Source organism: Melitaea cinxia, chromosome 13 (assembly GCF_905220565.1).
Source record: "Melitaea cinxia chromosome 13, ilMelCinx1.1, whole genome shotgun sequence".
Lineage (NCBI taxonomy): Eukaryota > Metazoa > Arthropoda > Insecta > Lepidoptera > Nymphalidae > Melitaea > Melitaea cinxia.
Genome location: NC_059406.1, coordinates 4171570 through 4195336, shown reverse-complemented (window position 1 = coordinate 4195336; position 23767 = coordinate 4171570). Strand labels below are relative to the sequence as shown.

Below are 23767 nucleotides of genomic sequence, written 5' to 3'. Positions count from 1 at the left end.
AATTTCTCATTCGGTTGTACGTTTGCTTTCCCTTCGATACCTATCAGTCTATTTCTTAATCGCTTCCGCTGTTTGGTTTTCCATTCGTCTGTTACATCTTGTTTTTTCCATTCTCCTTTATCCTTTACGCTTTCGGAAAACGTCTTTGACTTGGGCCATCGGCTATTTACCGTGCTCCGTTCATGAGTCATCATGATCGCGCGCATAGGAGAGGTCGCCGTGACAGGTTGATTTGTCATCGCTGTTTCGATATTATGATTACAGCGGGGTGACAGAGATGGCACGTCTACTGCTTTTTCACATATGTTGTTGCACTCAGTCGATGCAGATTGTTTTGTAATCGCTGTCTCGACTTTACTATTACATTGGGGCGACAGAGAAGGCAAAACACTCGCTTGTTTACTTATTTCGCGCTCAGCTGACGCACTCTTTCTGTTTCGTATGTCGGGAATAGCCATCTCAGTTCCGCAAAAAGGCGATAGCCCTATTTTAATGTTTTAATTTTTTTTTTTATTATTTTTTGCGCCTTACTTTAATTATTATTGTCATTATTATCTATGTTTATATATACACTTACTTGCTATCTATAATATATGTACACTTATTTTCTAGTTAACGTATATGTACACTTATGACCTACTTGGCCTACTTACAATATACACTTAACCTAGTATTTTGTTATTTTTTTCCCTACATTAAAATACAATTTACTCTTACAAATAAGTGTGCTACAATTCTGTTGTGTTGTCTTCACACCACAGCAGGTTTTAGCATTTCGAGCACACCCTCAATAACGGCGGCATCCCTGTGGTGAATCGCCATCCTGAGGCTGTGCTCGAGGATGTCTTTTTTAGAAGCTTCCGCTGCCTTCGCCACAAAGCGACCAATTGCATCGTCACGGTCGTCGGTGTAATAGACACAGGTGTTGGTGTGTCTAGTCACCGCGACTACAGCGTGCGAAACGCTGTCGTGGATCTTGAGCCTCCTTGTATTTGTCTGGAGGACGATGACGTCCTCATAGGTCTGGCCCTGCGCCTCATGGATGGTTAAAACGTGCGATCCCTCACCGGACCCGTATTCCTGGTCAGTCAGCAATCTCTTCTCCTCTTGCGTACATACCAGGTATAGGGTTCGGTCCCTTCGTACAGGAATGCTCGCGCCATCGTCAGCTAGTATACGTATCCCGACTAGAAAAAAGGTAAAAGGACCGGACCGAACCGGCTGATCAGGATGAGATGAGATTTCCTGATCGGGTCCAGATCAGGAAATCTCATCTCATCCTGATCAGGTCCAGACAAATCATCTGCGTTACATGTCTTATCTAGTCCTGATCAGGCATGCCTGGTCCGGTCCTTCTAAGGAAGACGAAAAAATTTCTACTCGGGATATTATTCTATAGACAACTGTAGGGCAATAGAAACAAAGTCGTTCTGCGTACAAATTTTTTTCAATTTTTTTTTTATATTTCATGGTCACTAGCTCAAATGGGTTAAGTAATATCTTTGTTATTGGTAATTTAGGATCCCCGGTATTGTTATAGGTTCTCTTTTGAGGCACTGTTATGAGTTACCTCACCCGCGCTAAAATTATTACGAAAACTAAATAAAAAGGGCTAGTTATAAGATATTTATATTTATATTTAAATATTAGCTACACGGAGTCTTCCCAACAAGTTATCAGGAATACTTGTTATGGGATTACGTTTTCACATAAACGGTAACAATATGAAACAAATTTACAAAAGATAAAAATTGTTAGTAAGTAATTTGCATTTTATAAGTGTGTGAATGTGATTAAGTATGTGTTTATGTTTGTGTGTTAACTAACACAGTGTGTTACACAGTGACTGACAGTGTATTGAACTGACAGTACTATGGAGAAATCACACCACACTATTTATACGTGCATCAAAGACAACACTACTCATTTACTTACGTATATAGATCTCAAGGATTTATTTATTTCCTCATACTAGTATTTACTTGTATCAATGGACGAATTTAAATTTAATGTTGACGCATTATTAGGATTTTGTCAACATAATTATTAATGAGGATTTTTTTCTTAATTCGCTAACCACAAATGTGTCAGTGATATATTTATTTACATTGTAAACTAGTTAACCCGGCAGACTTCCCGTCTGCCAACCTATAAAATGCGTAAAGTTTAAATAATTGTTGTTTTCTTAAATTTTTGAAGTTTTTTGGCCAATTAATTTGTAAAATTTCTTCCTGTAAGAACCTTTTACGAATGTGTTAGAAAACTTAACAAAAGTATTAGGCAAATTAGTCCAATCATACACTTAGCGATTCATTTTGTTATTATAGATAAATTCAGAATTTTAACATGCATATTTTATATTATCAATATATATTTTACATTTATACACGTATATTAATACTATTTTGATTATTTATGTATAGATATTTGTACTTATATGTGTATTTGTATGAATTAATAAATCTATCATAAACTATTTTTATTCATCCTTAAGAATATTGTACACTTCCTATCCGTCACTACTATATCATGTCCTGTGCCCAAAGGTTATCTGGAAGAAATCGCCCTTCAGCGATAAGATCGCCTTTGTACATCTTTTTTTTTTGTAATTACTACTGTTTGTTTATATTTTGGTGTACAATAAAGAATATATTATTATTATGACCAAGTAACACATTTATTTGTGTAGTAATAATGTAATATATTTTTAACCAACAAAAAAAGGGAGAGGTTTCTCAATTTGACCGTATATATTATACTTTTTTTATGTATGTTCGCGGATAACTTCATCGTTTGTGAACCGATTTTGAACGAATTATTGTTTTATTGTACTGCCTATCAATCAAATTATAATCAAAATTATTAATTAATAAATCAGCATGATGTAATGCCGTTTATGTGTATTCAAACTAGATTAATAATATTACGTAAATTAAAACACGAAAAATGTTAAGGAAAAGCTAATAAAGGTAATTTAAGCAATACACGATATTTTATTTATTTATTTGATGATTTATTATATACTTACAGACGTGAGGTCAAGGTGAAGTAGAATTGGTTCAAATACTCTTTTTGATAAAAAATATATTTACTAGTAAAACTATATATAAATAAATTACTAATTAGTGAAAGGTATTTAAAATTTTGGGTCTCCTCAAAGTGCCCCGAGCACGTTAAGCTGTCCCTGTTGTTATCATAAATATGATCGTTACTCATAGTAGGTAATACATGCGCGAACCCACAGTGGAGCACAGTAGATTAAGCTCTAATCCTTCCCCAATATGGAGAAAGAGTCCTATACCCAGCAGTGGGATGTTACTAATTCAATCGTGATTTAAAATTTTATCATATCACTTCCCACATATCAAGTCGCATCGGTTTGAAATGTATTAATTGTTTGATTACATTACCCTGCAAAGTTTATCGTTTTATTTCAGTCACGAGTCGAGCACTATATATAATCTTATATACAGGTTGTCCGGTAATTAATGGATAACCCCGCAGATGCTTGTGGAGGGGCACAGGGCTAACCCAGAAAAAAAATCTATCTGCAACGGTCTAGGATTTTTAAAAAAAAAATTAAGTACGAAATTCGATACCTTTGTTCAAACTTTTGGGCACTATGGCTGCAAATTCAGTAATAACGAATTGATTTTCTCTGGAAATAACCGTGGATAATCGGCCTTGCTAACGCGCATTACAAAATATTTCTAGCCACAACAGCTTCTTTTTTTTAAATACTTAAAAATGAAAAATAGTGTATTCGATTTTTTTATAATAAAGTTTGAGCACCTGTGGTATAGAAAAACATAGGGGACATAGGTGGCCTATAGTTTAAAAAACATGCCTGCTTCATGAAGTTTCTTAAATGGTATTTAACTCAATTTTTTTATTGTCAAATTACCGAGTTATTGCTACCTGTGTTTATCTAGCCCTATTTATCTTATAACCAAAACAAATAATAAAATAAGAATTTTATTTCGAAAATCAGTGAAAGTGCATTTTAACCTGGTTGGGGTGTTGTTAATATTTTAAACAACAATTTCAAATACGTAGTTTTATAATAAACGTTCAAATTGTTTGCCACCTACTCTAATATAGGCTCTGAATCAGCGGGTCAACGGGCGATCGTGGTGAAATGCTGTGTTGTTACGGATGATGTGTGGTTACGGCATTAAAGAATATAGCCAAACAATTGAACAATTTGGTTAAAAACAGGGGCTGGCTTACCTATGATTATAAGTATATTAAAATAATGATATACTACTAGCTGGGCCCGGCGGTTTCACCTGCGTTGATTTGAAAAAAAAATAGCCTTCCTTTTTCTTAATTCTACCTAACGTTCTTTTTTAAATAGTGTAAGTTTTTCAGTTATAGATACCGGTAGAGCAAGTAATTATCTATAAAATGATATATAGTTTATATGGAGTAATTATGAGGTTTTTCTAAAAAGAGAGGCATACATCTTAAACTTTAGCGAATTAATATAAGTACCTGGGTGACCGAGCCCAGCTCGGTATTTTTAGTAAATCGTGAAGGATTAGTAGTAGAAGAGAGAGTTAAAATGATTCGCTGCCGGTTTGGATGAAGTCTTTTTTTAACCGACTTCAAAAAGGAGGAGGTTACTCAATTCGGCTGAAGGAAACTCAATATATATATATCCCACCTTCGGTGCAACAAAGTCACAATTCAGGACACTTTTTTTGTTATGTCTTTTATTAGGACTTTTTGATAATTTAATATAAGATTTTTAAACTATCGCAAAGAAAGTAAACTATTAATTTTATAAAGATTTCAAACCTACTATAAATAGTAATCCAGAACTGAGGACGTAAAAGCCAAAAAAAAAGTCCTCTCCTGTAAAATTAAGAAATGAGCTGTTTTGACTTTGTTGCACCGAAGGTGCGATATATATATATATATATCACTACATAGTATAAAACAAAGTCGCTTTCTCTGTCCCTATGTCCCTATGTATGCTTAAATCTTTAAAACTACGCAACGGATTTTGATGTGTTTTTTTTTTAATAGATAGAGTGATTCAAGAGGAAAGTTTATATGTATAATAACATCCATTAAATAGTGGAAAAATACTGTTATTTTTGAGGTATCTAATGTGATGTCGTAAATAATTACATTTTTTCCGCTTACATTGCAAACGCAGCCTGAACCCTACGAGATTTATCAAAATAATGTACTAAGTATTATAAACATTGAAAAGTTCTACAGAAAGCTCCGCTATGGTATATGTCTATCTCTTATGGATACCCCACAATAACATTTTTTTGTCAAATACTTTTTACGACAAATAATGGCTAATTTTCAAAGCGATTTTAACCAATACAGCATTAATCCTTATCTAATTAAATACCTTAAATACATTGTTGATTTAATATAGATCTATATGGCCCTTTACAGCATATGATTTAAAAGAATATTTTTGAAGATTTTATAAATTGAAAAATTGCGATACGTAACGTTTGCGGCAGTTCCGGCCGGCTTTTACTCAAAAGTTAACGCATGCGGGCTGGATCGATTTTAATCATTTTTCAGTGAATGACATAGGCTATAATTATATTTTATACCCGTGCGAAGCCGGAGCGCGTCGCTAGTATATATATATTTTCATGTATGTTCGGGGATAACTTCCTAGAGAAATCAAGGGAAACTCTCGAAAATCCGCATAACTTAATATTAACTACATAATACTTAACATACTACTGGGTGTACTGATTTTGATGATTTTTAACTTAATCGAAAGCCGATGTTTATCATGTGGTCATATTTCATCGAGATCTGATTACAACTTTTGGAGTAATCTTTGATAATGCGTATTTCTTGACTATTTTTTCGTATACCTACGTTGTATTACTTGTCGATATAACTGAAGTCGGTTTTTTTTAAAATAATTAATAAACGCAAAATAAAAATAAAAAATAACGTTAAATTAAAAATTGATACAAAATACACAATTACAACGCTTCAGCCTGTAATATCCCACTACTGGGCATAGGCCTCTTTCTCCATGTAGGAGAAGGATCAGAGCTTAATCCACCACGCTGCTCCAATGCGGGTTGGCGTATATTTTCCTTACTAAGCGAGTAACGATCGCTATCAGGTGTAGATGATAACAACCGGGGCCGACGGCTTAACGTGCTCTCCGAGGCACGGTGTGGAGACCCACAAGGACTGCACAAATACCTAGACCACGGCAAACACCTGTATGGCCAATACAAATGTTTGTCACGTGCGGGGATCGAACCCTCAACCGCCAGCGCAACAGGTACAATCCATGGCGTAACCGTTGCGCCAACGCGTGTCACACACAATTACAAGATTGAGTGTAATTGTTTCTCAAAACTGATAGGCGCTCCAACAAATCGCGTTTTTTTGAAAATCATATTTACGAATTACATATTTATAAAATATGAATAATTTTTTTTTTACCGACAATAATAAAAAATATAAATAAAAATAAAAAATTATTAAAAATTAATAATGATAAAACATGAATAATATTTTTCGATTTCACTGTCATAATAATAAAAAATAAGAACTGCCTATTTAAATAAAAAAATAACGAGTGCAATTAGAAAAAAAAAGAAAAAATAATTGATCAGGGACATGGGGATTTGAACCATGATCTTCTCGGTTGATCCCGACTGGCCGATTTCCCACCGAGCTATTGCAACTAACTTGACAGATCCGAAATTTACCTTCGTATTCTAACGATATTTTTTTCACTCCCTAAAAACAGGGATAAAACGACATTTTCTGAAAATGAATCCTAGCTAGACATATTTATCTCCCCCGAAACCCCCTATATACTAAATTTTATGAAAATCGTTGGAGCCGTTTCCGAGATCCAGATTATATATATATATATATATATATATACAAGAATTGCTCGTTTAATAGTATAAGAGATATATTTTTCGGTTATAAAACCTAGCATTATTATTCAAAAGAACATAGCAGTAGTCATAAAAGTTGTACAATGTTGCAAAAAATTGATACTAATAGAGTCGTAAGTACTGGTTAATTATGTACATCACAAAAAACACCTTTTTTTATTTAAAAAACGTGATTCTAGGTACTCTTGACCCGAATAGTACCTTGCGTTCTATACATAATGCCATTAAGCTAGTACGTCACTTATAAAAAGGTTATTCACTTTGTATTTTTAAAATCAGTACTAATTCATTTTTGAATTCACATTCAACGCTTCTTCCAGGATGTATTTTTTTCGGAGATCTGGGAACATGGAAGACAAACGTACAGACCAACATTAATGGCATAGTAGCTATTGTGTGTGAGGCGTTTTATGTATTGATAGTGTATCTAAGAACATTTATTTCGAACTGGAATTGAATCCACGACAGTAACAGCACATATTTATTTACTTACCTTGAAGACACGTCGAGTGAGGTAAAGAATTTTTAAAGCAAAGTCACGTATGTACAAAACGTACAATCATTGTTTGTTTCGAATTACGTTTACTTGCTCGTTCCTAATAGTTATTTTTAGAATTGAATACTTGCTCATATATATATAAAAAATATTTACACTTCAGAAGATATCTCTCCCAACTCTGATTTAAGTTAACGCTCCATTAGATGGGTAAATAAGATATATTCCTTCCCAAATATTTCTATCCAAAAAAAACCCGGATTTCAAAATATCATATTGGAGTTTTCTATCATAATTATATAACCCTTAATATAAGTACTATATGTATCGTTTCAACGAAATATAATGTGGAACATTTATCAACTACTGTTTTTAAAAATGTCACTCATCACTACAGCCTATCGCAGTCTACTGCTATTGTATCATACGTTAGAATAAGAACCGGTCGGTGGACTCACGTCTCTGTTGGAGACAATTAGTTAGTCTAATTTAAACAATGATGTTGCTGAGTAACGCCTACCTTGATTTAAAAAAAATGCATATTTTAGAAATAAAAAAGGACATGGGTTCAAAAGCCCGTGGTAATGTGTAATGTATATTACTTATATTAAAAAAAAGTCTACTGCTGAACATAGGCCTCCTCAAGTTCGCGCCAAAAATGGCGTGAACTCACATGTGTTGCCCATAGTCACCACGCTGGGCAGGCGGGTTGGTGACCTGGGCTGACAGGGCTGGCTTTGTCGCACCGCTGACGCTGCTGCCCGTCTTCGGAAAAAAAATAAAAAATGACTATTGTACAAACTCAGTAAGACTCAACAAAATTATTGACTAAATATTGCGTTAAACTTCAATAATTTCTGTACGATGGTAAATAAGTAAGTCAGTTAATTAAATGAACTTGATTACAAATGCGAATTCAGGTTACCAGACAAATATTTTAAAAATAAAACTTGATTTGCAGAATGTTTATCAAGCCGTAACAAGTCTGTTACTACGTGTCAAGGGTGGAATTGAACGGTATATGTAGCATTAAGTTAACATATAAGCGTTTAAGGTTATTTATAGAGTTCACTGACGTTTCTCGAAGCGATCAGTTTGACCTTGTACTCGTTGTTCTTAAATTTTCAACGCATCAATACACCGAAGGTAACTTAAGTGAAAGGAAATTTATATTGCATACAAAAATGAATGTCTTTAACGAAATTGCAAAAGGTAAAGCTACACACGGTAGCACTTTCGCGTTTTGCTGTATTCTAATGGCTTGCTGGAGTTAAGATTATGTCGTTATGTATTACGTCATTGTGTACGAAAAAATGATTATATTTTTAATTCTTTCTAGTGAGCTAATCTTTTAATCTTTTCGTCATATTTCTTAAATTGATACATAGCTGAAGATTTAAAATTTAGCGAGCAACTCGTTTATGTCTAATTGACTTTTCAAGGCTTAAAATACCTGTTTTTACTTCATGTTTCAGTTGTAATATCCGACTACTGGCAAAGGCCTCTTTCCCCATGTAGGAGATGGATCAGAGCTTAATCAACCGCGCTGCTCCAATGCGGGTTGGCGGATATATACCTTACTATGAGTAACGATCGCTATCAGGTGTACATGATAACAACCGGGACCGACGGCTTAACGTGCTCTTCGAGGTACGGTGGTGAGACTCACAAGGACTGCACAAACACCCAGACCACGGCAAACACCAATACTTGTCATGTGCGGGGATCGAACCTGAAACCGCCAGCGCAACAGACACAATCCATGGCTGTGACCGTTGCGCCAACGCGGCGTCAAATTCGGCGTTTTCACTTCAGAAGCCAACAATATAGGGTTTTATAAAACGTAACTAAGTTACACAAAAAATTCAACCTCGTTTGTAAATATCGTTTGGAAATGTAATGTTGGTACAATATAGTTAACTAGAACGTTAATTTTAAGAAAATCTGTTTTATTTCAATTCAGTATTCCAAGTGGTTGTAATTTTTACAATATTAGTAAAGTAATATTTTTAGAAGGGTAGTCTTTTCTATCCAAATACTATTATATTACTAGACTATATAACTAATACAAAATAGTGAGATCGTTCATCGGATTAACTTTTCATGTTATCATATTGTTCAAATAAAGCCAAAGTTGACAGCCTAATATATTCTTGATTTTAATTTTATTGTACTTCTACGTATATTTAGTTAATTTATTTTTTACAGAAACAGTAACACTTAGAAGCTCAGAATGTATGAATGTTTCCTCGAGATAGCGTATGAAGCAGAATTAAACACTAAAGAGGATCCGGAGCTTCTGGCTGCGGCATCTGAAATATGCAACGAAAATCCAGCTACCAGGGCGACAGCTATCACGGAGTTAAGAAAAATGATATTTGGTAAGATCTTCGTAAATTATCCTCTCTTAGTACCTACATGTAAAATCTTAAGTTGTACAACCAAGAAAATTTTTTTTTCTAATTTAATTTTTTCACCGGTAACTACATGTTACATAAACCTTGTAACATAAATAATTTACAGGGCGACGACTTTTTTCTGTATTACGATTGTATGTCACCGTTTTCAAGTTTTTTTTCTAATTCATATTATTTCCCTACACCAAATTATGTTTGCTTGTTTTAGTGAAAACAAGCAAACATTATTTTAAATTAAAAAAAAATATTATTACTAACCGACGAACTTCGTGCCACCTTTTTTCGTGAATATATTGATATTTATAAAAAAAATTTCCTATACAAAGTTTGTCCAGACGATAACAAACACAAAGAAAATAGAATGATCTAATTTGGTGCTGTCATTCGGTAGTCATGTGCGTATATATATTTCGGAGTAAATTGTTTATGTACTACTGATCCTGCAAACGTTATTTTGCCATATACATTATTAGTCCCCTTAACCCCTCCATTATAACTTAGGGGTATGAAAATTAGATATTGGCTGATTCTCAGACCTACCCGACATACACACAATATTTCATAAAAATCGGTCGAGCCGTTTCGGAGGAGTATGGTAACTAACATTGTGACAGGAGAATTTTATACTTAAGATTATATATCATATCATTTTGTAGCCATAGGCAAATAATCACACACTTTAAAACAAATGACATCCTTTATTAAACTAGAAAGTCGTGGACGTTTCTAACGCCTTTTTGAACTTTTTATTATAGAAAGTTTAAAATTATCTTTTTACTATCTGAGAAATATATAGCAGACAACTGACAATCTATATAAATAAAATGGTATCATTTGCCTGGTGTACGTACATTACGGAATATTTACTGAATAAATTTAAAAGTACCTAAGTTGGCCAATTTACTATTATTTGCCAATTGACGTTTATAAAAATCGAAGTTATCACATTAGTTACAATATCTATAAGTACTAGGAATTTATGAAAAAGTTTTGCTGGTAAAGTACTATTTTGTTTTTTGATATTCTTGATACATTTTTTCCTTTGAACGTTTGATACGTCATTAATATAAAAAGAAGCAAGTGGAAAGTCACGGATATGGGCTAGTTACAAATAGTTCGTGAGACTAAACAAAATATTTGATAATTTATACACATGTAATCTACATTTTCTAGAATGGTTCACAAAAAAGGAAAGAAATATAAAAAAAATCTACCTACCGGAAATATTTACATCTATATGAAAGTACATCGTATTACTTTCTGTGCATAATTACAAACATCACGATACATTTTAGCGTTAAAAATGGTAATAGTACAATCAAAACTACTTCGTTTTCTTATTTCATCCAAAAGTTAAAAATATTATAATTATATGAATTCAAAAGAAGGATTTTTTAATTTTATCAAGATTGCTTTGAAATCGGTTTTTTAAAAATAATTTATTACTTAATATGAAACTTGCTAAAAATATTATTTTTAAAAGTTCGTCAATTTATCATTTTAAATATAGATTTTGTACATATGTGTGAGGGATGACTGCAAAGTTGCAAACATTTCTATAACAATATATCAATGAATAGAAATTATTAAACTTTGTATTTATTTAATTAATTTTTAAGAATTTAATTGATGATTTTTATTTATATAGTGAATTTTTAAGAATTTGATCGATGATTTTTATTTATTTAGTTAATTTTTAAGAATTTAATTGGTAATTTTTAACTATATAGTTAATTTTTAAGAAATTATTTGATGATTTTTATTTATATAATTAATTTTTAAGAATTTAATTGTATGAGTTCCAACATTGTATTTGATTATTTGAATTATTATTTGAATTTGTATCTCATTTTTTACTTTCTGCTTCTTGTTTGTATTGGTTATTGGTGGAAACTTAACTGGTCTGTGCGATATATCGTTGTTATCTTTTATTATTTGTGTTATGTTGTACTGTTTGTTTCCCAAATACATATAAATAAATAAATAAATAAATAAATAACTAACAGACAAAAAAGATATTATTTTTATTTGTAATTTTTTTAAATATTTTCACACAAATGCAAACATTATAGGTTATTATATTGAAACAAACAAATTTATCATTTCACGAGTTCGAGTTTTAACAACAGTAATTTACGAAATCAGATTTTTAACGAATCGGTTCGCATACGGATCACGTCACTTGCAAGCGATTCATTGCTTGAGCGTTAATTGCTTACGATTCAATGGAAATTTACTCAAAATGTGAAGAACAAAAAAAAAGACGAAAAATATTTGAAGTTGTTTAAGCGGGGAGCGGGGAGCTTACTGTAGGAGAACCTGTAATGCAAGCATGTGCTAGTAAACTAAATTACAGGTTTGTAAAATACATTGCTCAAAAATATTAGAGATGTAAAAATAATAATTAAGCTTTAAATAATACTAAATCATTATTATGTGTCCTAAATAAATAATCAAGAAGTTTACAATAACAAAATAAATAGTACTCTATTCTTAGTAACCTATAATCATAATAATAACGTATAACGCCCACTTTCTTATACGCGATTCGTTAACTACCCACGCCTACATCAGTAGTAAAATCACATATACCTCTACGAGTATGTACATACGCATAAGAAATAAATATAAATACTTATACTATAAATACTAGAACTAAAACTACACAAATATACAAAGAGTAGAAAATAAGTGTAGTACGAGTATATGGCGTGTGTTGGTACAAAAATTCCTTGTTCCTACGCATAAAATGTTGAAGTACCTACTTACTTATATATGTTACCGTTTCTAGTATTTTCAACGACTTCAAAAAAGGAGGAGGTTACTCAAATCGACCGATATATATATCTGCTGGACATAGGCCTCCAAAAGTTCACGCCAAAAGTGGCATGAACTCATGTGTTTTGCTTTATATATATATATATAATATACTTAAAAAAAAACACAAGCAGTATTTACACTATTTCATTATAGAATGAAAAATAGAAACACTTATTCTAGGAACAAAAGGATTTGCACATATATTATGTGTGGAAAAAAACCAAGTAAAAGAAAAACCTAATCCTAATATGATGACAATGATGGACATTAGCGTGAAACTCAAAAATAACTGAACTAATTTTAAAAATTCGTCTACCAGGCTACGTTTGTAATGTAAAAAGTTAATACATTGAAGTTAATGACTTTTATAACTTCGCCTATTGAAGCGGGTTATTGTTTAACTCAGCTGGTTTCATTTGATTGAATAATAAATTTAAAAAAATTGCTCTCATATATCAATCGACCTCCACAACAGGCGTAGGTTTGTAATTCGACTTGTTTTTTTTTATGTGTGTGTACCGTCATAACTCTTGGACAGATTTCGATGATTATTTTTTTAAACGCAAGGTGGTGCTTGTCATGTGGTCCCGTTTAAATTAACAACATTTTTTAAACTCTTGAACGTCATAGATAATGAAGTACCTCAATCCTAGAATATATAACAAAATAATACTGTTCTCTAGGGGTGTTCCATGTATGTGATTCCATGCCATGTGCCATGCTAAGTAAAGTAGCCTGAAGGATCAGCTGCGTTGACAACAGATAGGGTCGGTACGCGCGCTTTGAATACTTATAGCTTCAGGCGTCCATAGGCTACGTTATTCGCTTATTCTCAGGCGGAATATAGTATATTTGTTTGCCGCAAAGTGGCACAAAGAAAAAAATAAATAAGATTATATACATTATTATATTATTAATAATGTATAATAACATTGACGCGTTGGCGCAACGGTCACAGAACTGGTTTGTAGCTGTTGCGCTGGCGGTTGCGGGTTCAATCCCCGCACATGACAAACATGTGTATTGGTCATACAGATGTTTGCCATGGCCTGGTTGTTTGTGCAGTCCTTGTAGATCTCCTCACCGTGCCTCGGAGAGCACGTTAAACCGTCAGTTCCAGTTGTTATCATGTACACCTGATAGTGACCATTACTCATAGTAGAGAATATATCCGCCAACCCGCATTGGAGCAACATGGTAGATTAAGCTCTGATCCTTCTCCTACATGGGGAAAGAGGACTATTCCCAGCAGTGGGATATTAAAAGCTGAAGCTAGCTAGTATAATTATATTAATCAAATGTTTGCAGAACGCGGGCAATGTAAGCCGCATCGGACAGATGACGCATTTCTCTTGAGATATCTACGAGCAAGGAACTTTATAGTCCCGCGAGCGCATAAACTTGTAAGTATACGTTTTATATACAATATCGACGTTTGCTATACTGAACTACGTATTCCGCGCTAATCCATTCGCGTTGGGTAGAATCATGACCAATTAGTTAGAGTATGGCTATGTCTCCCGTTAAAGGTCCTGTTTTATAGTTTGGGATGAAACAGATTTATTGCGCAAATAAGTTGGTGATAAAGCAAGCTAAGAATATTAGTAACTTATCTATAGGCGCAATTCAGCAACCGACGAAACAGGTTTTACATATGGTATCTCGTTAAGGTTATTGACATTGTTTTTGAATCGATCACATACGTTGCGATATTATCATCATCAACCTTAATTATATATATATATATATATATATATATATATATATATATATATATATATATATATATATATATATATACGTCGTTATCCATAAATAGATGTGTGTAACGCGAATCATAAACCGTATCCTGCATACTAATTAATGTGCTAACAAGAACAACACGGCTCTATAATAATATAATATATATACATTATTATATAGATTTAGTATAACAACACAATACACTACAATACATAATAACACGGTTTAGCATATATATTCCATACTACCAGTAACCATTACTGTCAGATGTCCATGAGTCAAACGAGTGGGATCGTCAGCTAAACGTGTTCTCCGAGACATGGTGGGGAGACCCACAAAGACAGATATCCAAACCGAATGGTAACCAATAGCCAGAGCTGGGTCAAATAAAATGTACCCTAAGCCTAATCTAAGTTTATATATGTCAGCCTAATCTAAGTTTATGTTTGTCTGTTTGACTTTCCGATGACTGTTAACAGTTTTGATAATTTATTAATCCCGGCTACTATGGCAGGGTTCAATATAAAAATATATATTTAATAAAAAAATGTAAGGTAATAATTTTATTATCATGATTACAACATTTTTAATTTATTAAAATTTTAAACGTGGTAAAAGTTCGTATGCTCGAGATTTTATTTCACCCCTTTTATTGTTATTTAACATACGAGCAAATTCTTATTATTTACTTTTTTCTTCAATCATTTTACTTTTTTCGCAGCTAGTCCGATATTGTTCCTTCCGGGAAGAGAACGAGCATCTTTACAAGGGTGTGGATTTGTGGAGCCTTATGAAGGTTAACGACGCCTACGAAGGTATCATGTTCGACAGACCCGATGTTGGGAGGCTATCTATATTCAGATTTGGTAAGTATATGAATTATATGTCACTATTACTTACCTCTTTTATTAGGAGAAAGGTTGCAACTTCACCCACCGCACTACTCACCTTTAGATCGGCGACAAGAATATTTCATCACGACATTTTGTTTCTTTTCTAACCACGTAACTTCTTAATAGACTTTTGATCTTTTAGCAAGCAGGAAAGCCAATCACTATATGAATCCTTTCATAAACGGGAAGTAAACATCAATGATCTAAAAGGAGTATTTGGTGAACGAGTATTTGTGCACATACCTAAAGAAAAAAGGTTGAAGTGGGACAATAAAGGAGAAGAAGCAATCTTTGTCGGCTACGAAGACACAAAAGGATTCAGAGTGATGATGATGATTTAATAATTAAAACGATTCTGTAGTTTGATATAAAATACTTTAGTATATTGAGATATTGATGATTGTATGATTGCTTATAGTATATTGAGACTGAGCAGAATAGGGGGTCCAAAGTTTTCCAAAGACCATTGGGGAGAAGCCTTCTTGCGAAGCTCAAAACAGCGGATGGCAGAACCGTTTACTCTCGCGTTCAGATCCGAGAAGAGGTTGAGAATTTTTATGGACAGCTGTACTCGTTGAGCGCACGCAAGCTTGCGTCTTGGGACACGAAAGATGCACGTCCACCATTGTTGCGCCATTATTCGGAGTGTATCCCAGACTTCGCAAAAGATGAGATTAGTGCAGCGTTTGGGCTACTTAAAAACGGAAGGGGATGACGGAGTTACGACTGAGCTCCTTAAAGCTGCAGGCCGACCTGCCCTAAAAGCCTTGGCAAGACTCTTTAACGCCGTCATCCATTGAGATACCACGGCGGAGGCGTGGTCCAGGACTGTGGTGGTACTGTTCTTTAAGAGAGGCGATAAGTCTAATTACAATTATAAATAATTACAGACCGATTTCACTCCTGAGCCACGTCTATAAGCTGTTTTCGAGGGTTGTTACGAATCATTTCGCCAGAAGACTCGATGAATTCCAACCACCGGAGCAAGCTGGGTTTCGAAATGGCTACAGCACCGTAGACCACATCCATACTGTTCGGCAGATTATTCAAAAGACAGAAGAATATAATCAATCTTCAGAGCTTCCGCAATGCTTGAAGACAAAAGTCTTCGAGCGATGCGTCCTGCCTGTGTTAACATACGGAGAAAAAAGTAGTTTAATTAATGTTTAAACTTTAAAATATTTGTTATTAGCTCCTTAAAAATGCTTTAACAAATTTTCGTCATATCAACATTTCAAACAATCAAAGTGGGGTTAGAATCTTGTTTGTATCTACAATAGACTGGGATTAATCAGGCACACTATGGGCTTAATATAAATGTCAGGCTTAGTTAGATTGAATTATCTCAACCGTATAAGCGTATCAGCACAGTGGCATCGGTTGATAATAACTTTATATCTAATCACTGATAGCTTGTTCATAACTTAAGTTCAAGAAAAAATATTTGTAACTTTTCGGTGTATAGGTTGCGAAAACAAATATCTGTAAAGTGTAGTTTGTTATTGAAACAGAAAAAAAGTATTAGAAATACATATAAATGTATCTGCATACTAAATGACTCTAGTGATATTTGCTTTATGAAATTCATTACATATGCGTTTCTCCAAAATAGCCCACTATTTTGACCAAAATTTTATATCCTATGGAGAAGAAAAAAAATCCCATAGTGAGGGGTTCCTTCTCCTTTGAGCTTGCAGCTTCACTTCAGTTTATTTTAAAACTGCTAGTATTTATTCACGACGATTTTTTATAACTGAACCAATAATGACTATTGGAGGAAAATTTTAGTACTTAAATCTTTTACCAGACTTAAGCTTTATATTATTTTATATAATACGTGACATAGCGCGTTTAGTTTAGTATGTCATCTTGAAATCCCTATTGATTGAGTTCTTCGTGATCTTAGCGTCAGCCACGTCGCTGTCAAGTCCGTATAAATAAATAATAGTAAAAAGGCCGAGTACACTTCAGTATGTTCTTGCTTCGCTGAGATTGCAGGCCCATATCTAATCGCAAGTAATGGTGACTGATGGCATTAGTATAACGCAGTATTATCAAGTAGTATCTCGCAATGTTTCGACGTAGCATGCGTGACACTACGTACGGTACACGTCGGTTATTTAGTTAAATTTTTCCTTATGATGCCAGTCGCACGATATCTTTCGTTTTTGAGATCTACTAAGCGATTATAGTTAGTAAAAATTGGATCAGCCTCCAATTACTTAAATACCACTTTGGCTTTCTTGAACCTAAAGCTGAGAAAAAGCTTCGACGGCCTTTCCGTAGTTAAAATCTAAAGTATAGCAGTATCCTGTAGACCTTGCTCTACCCAGCTTTTGAGGCTAAACCGCACTGGTTTTGATGATGGTCAAAATATTTTACCATCGATTCATCAATTAAAATGCTGTCATGCATCACACCCTACCGAACAAATCTATTCATTAGAATATTAAGTAATGGTTGAACTTTGAACATTTTGTCCCTGGTACTACCTTAATGTGGACTTTCATAAAATTCGTTCTTAGTGACTCAACAATTTTATATATACAAAATAATAATACAACAGAAAGCTGCAACAAGCTATTCAATTGAACATTAAATAGTTTGTGTAGTTATCTGTATCTGTTTCAACGACATAGTCGATCTTAACCCGTTGTTCTATATGTACTATCTAAATTATAAAAGCAGGAAGCATGCATTCAATTAGTTCCAAGTTGTTCCAGTGTTCCGGAGAAAGAAAATCGGAAACAATAAGCGAGCGACAGTTGTAATATTACGAGTGGTAGTTTCTGCTTTTTAATTTCCGTTCACCTCCTACTTAGTATGGCATTTCTAAATAGCTGCGGAGGTGTACAAGTTTATTTTATTATGATATACTCGTAAAATTAGTGCATTCGTATGTTTATATTAATTATAAATTATATAAAAATTAAATATCTTAAGGCGTCGTTCTGGTCTATTGGTGCGTGTACCGTGTAGTTGCTCACACACCGGCGATTGCAGGTTCGATTCCCGCATGGGATGGATATTTATATTTACAATATTTCTTTCTGGTCTGGTCGTCTGTCTTTGTGGGTCTCCCACCGGGCCTCGGAAAGCACTTCAAGCTGTTGCTCCCGGTTGTTATCATAGATACTTGATAATGATCATTACTCATAAGTACGGAATTTATCCGCCAACTTGCATTAGAGCAGCGTGGTGGATTAAGCTTTAGCTATCTCCTACATGGAGAAAAAGGCCTATATCCAGCAGTGGGATATTACTGGCTAAATCCATCGATTTTTTCATTGCATGTGTATGTTTAAAACGTGCACATGTATAATTAATTATCATATATATTGTTTTGTTTTAAAAAGCCTGTAACAGTATAATATAAATATAAAAGTGCATGAAACCCCATGATTTTAGATCGATAGATATAGTTTCATTATAAAATTAACTGAGGTAAGGCATGGTAGGAAATATTCAGTTTAAAATCTGGCGTAGTCCGACTGGGATGGTATCTCGACCTTATAAAAATCACAGCTAAATAATACTGCTTTCAAGCAGTGTTGTATTTCTGTGATGAGCTTTTCTGGGTGTAGATAAAACAAGAACATTATTATCTATAAATGACAATGAATGGGTATGTCCACTGTTCACAACAATGGGTAACTAAAAAACAGGTCAGACAAAAAATATTTTATCTTGATCATTTTCTGCAATTATGGAACGGCCGGTCATGATTGTTCATGAACGAGTTTGATCTCCGACGAGCACCGATTTTCCTAAATGTCCTACCCTATCTCTTACTAGGATATAGGGTATCTAGTTTCAGAGGTTAGGGGTGGTAAAAATTTAATAGCCTACTGCTAGGTGAGCTTTACGCTAGTTTGCAGACCCAGTTGTATAAAAACAAAATATTGAATAGAAAAGAATGTATGTATATTGAGAAATATCGTGTTAGCACATTGATTGATAAAATATCGATGTCGAAACATTAGCAATATTTGCCGGTGTTTGTTAATAACTGTAAATGTACATTAAACATCGAAAGTTTATTCAAAATATCGTGAAAAAAACATAAATTCACGTTATCAATATATTCAATCGTTAAAAATCTACGTCACGATATGATAACTTAGTTTATGTTTTCATACAAACTCCCAATCTTTTATCTACCTTAGTTTATTGAAAGTTTATGTTCTGATTGTTTTATATGGAAGTTAATTTCTAAAATACAAAGAATTTGCGAAAATATTTCAATACATCAAACAATATAAATCGCAATAGAATAAAAAATATTCCTGTTACTAGTATACAAAACAGTCTGGCAGTAGCCACGATATTAGACTGGATCGAACAAGCAATGAATGCTATTTAAAACTAGCTTGAGACATTATATTGCTATTCTAAAATTTGAATAAAAGGAATGAAGCTGGTTGTCTTTCTTATATATAAAATTCTCGTGTCACAATTTTAGTTAAGATACTCCTCCGAAACGGCTGGATCGATTATTATAAAATTTTGTGTGCATATCGAGTAGGTCTGAAAATCGGCCAACATCTATTTTTCATACCCTTAAGTTATAAGGGTTAATAGCATATATGACAAAACAATGTTTGCGGGGTCATCTAGTATATATATATATATATATATATATAGGTATATAAAAAGACGTTTGTCATATTTTCATTGCTTAAAACTTTGGCATATATATACAAGTGCTGTAACAAAAAATAATGTTGACGACCTAACGAGGTCGTCACATCACTAAGAATATAGTTTAAATTAACTTTTAACTTAGGTAATTTATCTATAAACTTATAAAGCATGTTGTAGGAACATGGGACCCGAGTGAATTTCCAGTCGAAGATTTAGTCCGAGCAGGGATGGCGATGACTGAAATAGGGATACGTCAGCCAAAGCTCCAAGTTCTTGGAGGATCAGTCATAGTTGACATGGAAGGGTTGACGCTACGGCATATTTCGACGCTCACACCTACAGTCGCGTATCAGATTGTTTCCTTGATGGGGGTAAATTTTATTTCTGTTTTTTTATCAATTTCTAAAGTATTTACAATATTTATTTTATCCTTAGTTCCATGTGCATTTACTGTACTTACGGACATTACAGTACAAAGACCTTTGATTCTATAAAAAATTTTTGAATGCCCGTTGTATTTATTATAGGAGGACTTGTTCTATGTATCTATTTTATTTACATAAATTAATATTTGGTATCGTTTAATCTCTAAAAAAAAATGTTTTAATATAACTGGTTTTTCAACACCGCGAGATTCTTTCAAGAGATGCGGGCTAGAGTTCAATATGTCCTTTTGTCGATAATTTCCAACCAATTTAGAAAATTAACATGTAATGTAGGTAATAACAGCTCTGATTTAGCCTTACACTGCGGTAGAAAGATCCATTGAAAATACATCTAATCTATAGAATTAAATAAAATCGGAGTGTCTGTTTGTAATATTAAAATAAACGCTTTTTACTAAATGCATATGGATATATACACGATACATAAACCAAAATAACATTTTGCACTATTTTGTCTGTCTTCTGTCTGTCTGTTTGTTCCGGCTAATCTCCGAAACGGCTGGACCGATTTTGATGAAATTTTCATTAGCAGATAGCTGATGTAATAAGGAGTAACTAAGGAGTAAGGAGTAACTTAGGATTTTATATTAAAAATGTATTTATTTTATAACTCTGCGAACTGAACAATAACTTTTTTGTTAAATTTCACGCGGACGAAGTCGCCGGCACAGCTAGTAATTATAATATCATTTTATTTTCAGGTATCAATGCCAGCCCGTATGAAAACCTGTCATATAATCAATTACTCCTGGTTACTAAATACATTCTTCTACCTCTTTAAGAAGTTTATACCTCAGCAGGCGTGGGATAAAATATTCTTTCATGGCAGTGATCTAAAGTCTCTACATCAGCACATCGATCCTGAGTGCCTCCCCCCAAGATATGGGGGAACTTGCAGAAACCACGGATCATTTAGAAAATGGTTACAGAAGATTAAGCAGTACCGCGATGAACAGTTTGATAGAGAAATGAAAGCATTGGGTTACGATGTCAAGGAATAAACTTCGTGAGGATCCGTAGGTACTATCCAAAAGATTCTCTTAGGACAATTTGGCCTTGCATGGCCGATTTCTATTTCTTAATGTGATATATTTGAAGGGAGTTAATGATTCGATGCGGCAGATGATTTTTTTTAATGTTTAATAAAACTAAGCTGTGATCGTAATTTAAGTAGTACGCATTATATTTTAGATACTATTGCGTGGTGTTTGTGGTCCCAATTTGTACTTGTGATTTTTTACTGGATTAGAATAAATTTATTTTTATACAATACAGTCGTAATTGTCATTTTATATCCTGTGAATAGTATTAGTCTGAAAGTGGTTGGACCTGTTAGTACAAATTTCTTCTTTCACAGTTGTGACAGAATTTTTTGACCCTCTTTATTCACGCCAGTACATGTACTAACTACAGTTTGTAACACTGTTAAAAATATTTGTAAAATGCCAATTATTTTGCAAAACAATGGTTGGATAAAATTAAAAATCGATGTTTCCCACTGCGAAATTATGAAACAATTCTAGTAATTTTTCAAAAGATCTCAAGAAATTTATTATATGTGTTGTAATTTTGTGATCTTCATGTGAAAATTCTACATGTTTTGTAATTTTACGCAACTATTCGTCGAATTTCATTTAAAAAAACTATTTTTTGTAATTTGGTTTACTAGAATTTTTCGTTAAATACATACAACAATACGAAACACATACAACAATACGAAACACATACAACAATACATACAAAAGGAAGTTGTCACAAAAGATTACAATTTAGTATTTTTCTTTGTAATATTTTTTTGCAGTAAGCTTAATTAGTAAATTTTGTTTAATATACTTAAATGTAAATGGAATGTAAGTTTAGTATAAGTACAATATTTCGTTCCAAAAGTGCTAAGCGTCTTGAGAATCAATTGATTAGTATTTTACTATTGTAATTTTACGTAATTATTGTAATTTTACAATACTTCTAACAAGTGTGTTGTAATTTTTTTATATTAAATTATTATAAATAGTATAAGTAAATTTTTACAAAACACAGTTTTTAAATTACTGAATCTTGGTACGTAATTACTCCTAACACATTTTTTATACAAATACAAAAACATTTTTAACAGTATAAATATACGTTTAAAATACAAAAAATGTAGTTTTATGTTGATAAAAATTGGTAGCTAGAAGAAATAGCAACATTCAGAATCCTTTCTCTTCTCATAAGATACGAAAACACGTAGCATTGCATTCTGATATAACTTTGGAATATGTGGTAAGTAGGCAGTATATACCGAGTATAATTATACTTGTAATCTAATAACACATCAAATCTATATATATATATATATATATATATATATATATATATATATATATATACATATATATATATAAATGAATGTTTGTCTGTATGTCCTTTATAGATTCGTAAACTATGCATTTTATCATGTCATGATTTTCAGCAAAGTGTTGTGCATGAGCATACAAATGTTTCTGAGTTGGTACAACTAAAAAAAAATTATAATAATAAAGCGTAGTAACGCGCGCAGAGTACAGCTAGTTCCTTATATAAAAGTTTTTTTAAAGAATATCTTTGTAGGGCTTTCTATTTTTTACTAGTCTGTGTCTTGGCCATGCATCAACCTGAAACCAATGAATGGATTTAAACATTTGGCATGATTGAAATCCATACTGCGACTAAGACGTTGTACTCGTATATATTTGATCACAAATCACGAAATTCAAAACAATTTAGGCGAGGATATATATGGTATAAGAGTATCATTACACTAAAGGTCAAATTTATGGGTTCATTGATTTCTTAAGTCATGAAATGTCAGTAAAATGTCAATTCTGGTGCCAAGCTACTAGTTTTTAGCTTTTAACAGTTTACATCTTTCATCCAGTACATTTTAAATTACGTCTTCGAAATAGTAGAAAAATAAAAACAAAAGAGTTCTAATACTTCTTAAAATAATTTAACAATATCACGTATTTATTATACCATTAACCATCCCTTCGCTTCTACATAACACTAGATTAATCAGATCTTTGCGGTTATCTGAAACAACTTTATGCGGTGGAAATAATACACACGAATACATAAAACAGGGGTCATGTAAGCTGGTAATAAGTGCCATACGGCGATCGGGAGCCTACAAAAATATGACGTTTCAAACGTACACTTTTCCTGATGGTGTCTCTATTATACACAAAAGACTTCGAAGAAATATGACCTCAATGTTATATAATATCAGTACCTTTTAGAGTTACTTTGTAAAATATTCAGTTTATCCAGTCAGTCAGTCAGCTATTCCGTTGACCCGCACAGTTCAATCAAAGATTCGTGTTGTGTTCCTGTTTTAGCCTTTATTTTTAAATTGTGATAGTGTATATTTTAAAAT

The 23767-nt window shown here is 33.0% G+C and overlaps 1 protein-coding gene across 1 annotated transcript in view; it reads left to right on the top strand.

Annotated features, from left to right (window-relative positions):
* Positions 1 to 21645, top strand: part of LOC123659031 (clavesin-1-like) — a 29559-nt gene extending 7914 nt beyond the window's left edge. Inside the window, exons 2-6 of the mRNA XM_045594309.1 lie at positions 9619 to 9791; positions 13956 to 14050; positions 15112 to 15256; positions 20105 to 20298; positions 21075 to 21645. Of these exons, the coding sequence (XP_045450265.1) occupies positions 9644 to 9791; positions 13956 to 14050; positions 15112 to 15256; positions 20105 to 20298; positions 21075 to 21374 (882 nt within the window). The 5' untranslated portion in view covers positions 9619 to 9643 and the 3' untranslated portion in view covers positions 21375 to 21645. The remainder of the gene's footprint in view (positions 1 to 9618; positions 9792 to 13955; positions 14051 to 15111; positions 15257 to 20104; positions 20299 to 21074) is intronic.
* Positions 21646 to 23767: the final 2122 nt, after the last annotated feature.